The 3,699-nt window shown below is 55.6% G+C and overlaps 1 protein-coding gene across 1 annotated transcript in view; it reads left to right on the top strand.

Annotated features, from left to right (window-relative positions):
* CACNA1E (calcium voltage-gated channel subunit alpha1 E) overlaps window positions 1-3,699 on the top strand; it is a 435,061-nt gene that overhangs the window by 89,997 nt on the left and 341,365 nt on the right. The window contains exon 2 of the mRNA XM_006754527.2: window positions 633-1,065. Within this exon, the coding sequence (XP_006754590.1) occupies window positions 647-1,065 (419 nt within the window). The 5' untranslated portion in view covers window positions 633-646. The remainder of the gene's footprint in view (window positions 1-632; window positions 1,066-3,699) is intronic.

Here is a 3,699-nt window from a genome sequence, read left to right as displayed (position 1 = left end):
TCTTCCTTTCGCCTGTGATCCTCTCCTGTCCCTCACCCAGTAAGTTCTGTTGAAACCCAGCCCAGGGGTCCTCTCCTCCACCAAGCCCTCCCGACCACCCTGATGGGCTGAGGTGTCCCTATGAGCTCAGGTAGGCACAGGCCCACCCCAGTCATAGCCTGTCATGTTGTGTGGTCAGATAGTTCTCCCTGCTTCTCCCGAGAGAGGGCGTGGGCTCAATCCAGCTTATCTGGGTGTGCCCAGGGCCTGGCACGGAGAGAGAGAGAGTGAGGGCAGCAGGGTATGGGGCTCCCCAGAGGAGCCAGGGCATGGGGACAAAGTCTCCCCACCAGCGGGAGGGGCGCCTCAGCTGGCCCTCGCCGGCGGGGCTGCGAGGGAAGCCTTTGGTGCTCATTCTCCACTCGGAGAGCAGCACCCGAGACGTGTGTCTGCTGCATCTGATAATTCCTTTAACCCCTGTCTTCTGCGCTAGACTGACGTTTACGGGGCAGAAGTCAAGTCGATTGTGTTGAGCTCTTGGTACCCGGCCTCTGGCAGCCAGCCCGGCTGGTGCACTGGGCGCTCCTGGGTTCAGCCATCGTTGATCGCTTCCTGTGAACGTGTCTGGGTCTTGTTCTGGAGGACATCCGCAGAGCAATGTTCTGTGATGGTGCCCGAGATGCGTGGACTGAGTCCAGGCCGCAGGCTGCCCGAGCCCACCCCCTACCCAGCTGCAGGCGGGAGCCCTGAGCCAGGGCCCGCGGGCCGCCACCGCCACGTGCTGGCTCTGCCCGAGGAGGAGGCATGGCGACCCCAGCAGTGCGCCCTGCTCGAGGCCGACGCCTCGGAGGAAGTGGGCATACTGCCGGCCTCCCCGCACACCGCCGCCTCCGGCTTCGACAACTTCTTCCCGGTGCAGGAGGGCGAGGGCACAGGCTGGGAGGGCGGCTCCAGCCCCTTCCTCCCCGTGAGCCCGGAGGTGATGAAGCGGAGGCGCGGGGGCCTCATCGAGCAGCGCGACATCATCAAGGCCCACGAGGCGCACAAGATGCAGAGCACCCCGCAGGCCCGGCGCAAGGAGTGGGAGTGAGTACTCTGGGGGTGCGGGGGGCGGTCCGGGGAGCGGCCCTGCTGGGCAGCCAGTGAGGAACGGCAGTGGGCAAGGCCCTGCCTGGGATCTGGTGGGGGGTTCCCTCAGAAAAGGGCCCAGCCAGACAAATGCCTGTGTCTCTAAAGAGGCCCCTGCGGGCAGCCGCCATGTCACTAACCAGCTGTAGGTCAACGCCTCTCAGATGGGGTGAGTCAAGCTTGCTCCCCAAAACACACCTAGCTTACTAAGAGCCATGGAGAAAGGACGGGGGTCTGTTTCACACTGACTTCCCTGAAAAGGGAAGCTCTGTAAACCTCGGAGAAGCCACCAAAATGAGAGTCATCTATCCCGTCTTTCCTCTGGAGCTGCGGCTGACCCTGCCCTTTTTGATGTCATCCTAGTTGAATGATTACATTTTGGGGCCAGTCTTCAGTGGATGGAAAAGATTGACCAAGATCCGCGCCTGTAACTTTACCTCTGATCTTTTTGTACAGAGCAAAAGGACCTATGTTCTGTCTTTGGCCGCCTTTCACCTAATTTGTGCCCATTGAGAACTTGGGCTTTTATTCCCAGGGAGGAATGCCTCCTACTGGGAAGATAATATTTCCTTTAATTCTCAGTCTCCCCAGGTTTATCCCACACCTCAGGGCTTTGTTTTGTCCTTTGGGTGCCAGTGTTTATTCTGCGTGTTTGCGTGTCCTGTGGTCTGTATGTGTTTATCGCCTCCTGCCTTAGATGGTTGAGCCGTGAGATGCCATCAAGGGCAAAGAAACTAGCAACAGGTGCTTTTTGATCATGGTGGTCATGCTGGAACCTACCTACATGGTTCCAGTAGACAGGAGTTGACGAGCTGGCCTCTGGTGGTCTTTCCGTGTGGGTATTAGTCTGTGCTATGTGTTAGTTCATTCATTCATTCACTGAGCCCGGATGCATGCCCGAATCCTGGGATTCAGAGAGTCACTGGGCACCCACACAGATCTCAACAAACCTTCTCTCCTGTTGTTCATTTCCCAGAGCCGTTAGTCTAAAAACCTTACCAGCTCTAAGTGCCAACAGCATTCTAAGCACCTTACCTATATTATTAACTCACTAGAGGCCCGGGGCATGAATTCATGCATGGGTGGGATCCAGCCCAGCCTGCCCTGATGGGGTATGATCAGGCTGGGCTGGCCAGGGGGAGGGGCTACAGGCGGTTGGCCTGCTGGCCCCGCCCCCATCAGGGTCGAGGGGCCGATCGGGATGTGGGGTGGCCAATCGGAGGTGGAGCTGGCCTGGGGAAGCAGCCACTGGAGGTTGGGAGGTGCCAGTCGGGGCCCCGATTGGATTGGTTGGCTGCCACAGTGCACATCATAACGGTGAGTCATTCTGGTCATTTCGGTCGTTCCAATCATTCTGTCGTTCTGGTCGCTTGGCTTTTATATATATAGATGTTAATCCTCACCATTTCTGTGAGGTAGTATAACGATGGTGCACATTTAAACAGTGAGGCACAGAGGAGTTCAGTGACTTTCCCTGGTCACTCCAGGACTTGCTGCATTGTTGCTGTGATTTGTCATTGATTCATGATTTGAACCCTGGCAGTCTTGTTCTAGAATCCATGCTTTTAACCACAATGGCGTAGGGCCTTTTATTCCAGTTCCCACAGCCCTTAACTTCTTGTCTCAACCACCCATTGAGCTGCCATGGCAAGAGCACTGGCTACAGTTCTAATTCCCAGGACCATTCAGTGGTGTGACCTCGATTAAGTCACCTCATCGTGGCTTTGAAAACGAATTGGAGGAAGTGGATGATCATTTGAGTCCCATGCAGCTCTGATGGCTGGGATTTCTGTATATTCAGAAGCACTATATTTGTATACACCTACGTCTTGTTGAGGACTCTCAGGAAGACAACTTGAGGCCAGAGACTGTCTTGCACATTCTTCCTGTCACTCCATGTGTCATACGGCCTAACTCGAGAATGCCTACAGTCCTCCCTGAAAAACTAGCTTCACCACCACTGGCACTATGTGAATAGCTCTGACGCCTTTCTCCAAGTTAAATGTTTGCTCGTTGAAGGATATGTAGTCTAACAGCAGCCGCCTACATGGGGTGGTGGTGGGGATGGTTGGGAGACTGTGTTTTCACCTGGGCAAGTCCATGAGAAGGTGGAGCAGGGCAGACAGAGCAATGGCCAGCTCAGCCTTCCTCAGTGTAGCCATGGAGACCAGTGGCCCTGGTGAAGGAGCCATGTAGAGGTTAAGGAGTGGCAAGGCGGTCAGAAGAAAGCCCGAGAGCACAGGGACAAAGACGTGAAAAGAGGAGCATGCTCATCACAGCCATCGTGTGGATGCTGCTGAGAGGGAAGATACCATGAGGGTGGGGAAGGAAGGCTGGTCTGGCAACACGGAGGTGACCATGGGAGCAGTGTCATAGGGTGATGGGGCAGGGCCAGTGCAGTGGGGTGAAAAGAAAATGCGAGGTGGCCGGGCCAGGGCTGAAGTGTAAGCTTCTTGAAAGCAGCATACAGAACAATGCCTCGTATGTAGTTGGCTCACAATAAATACTTTTTTTAAGAATGAGGAAATAAGTGCTCCGAGGTGGGTTGAGACGTTCTCGCGCCAGCTGGCTTCCAGGGAAGGGCAGCTGAAT

Source organism: Myotis davidii, unplaced genomic scaffold (genome assembly GCF_000327345.1).
Source record: "Myotis davidii unplaced genomic scaffold, ASM32734v1 scaffold591, whole genome shotgun sequence".
NCBI classification, from domain to species: Eukaryota; Metazoa; Chordata; class Mammalia; order Chiroptera; family Vespertilionidae; genus Myotis; species Myotis davidii.
Note: the sequence above shows the minus strand (reverse complement) of the source record. Positions and strands in the feature narration are given on the sequence as shown.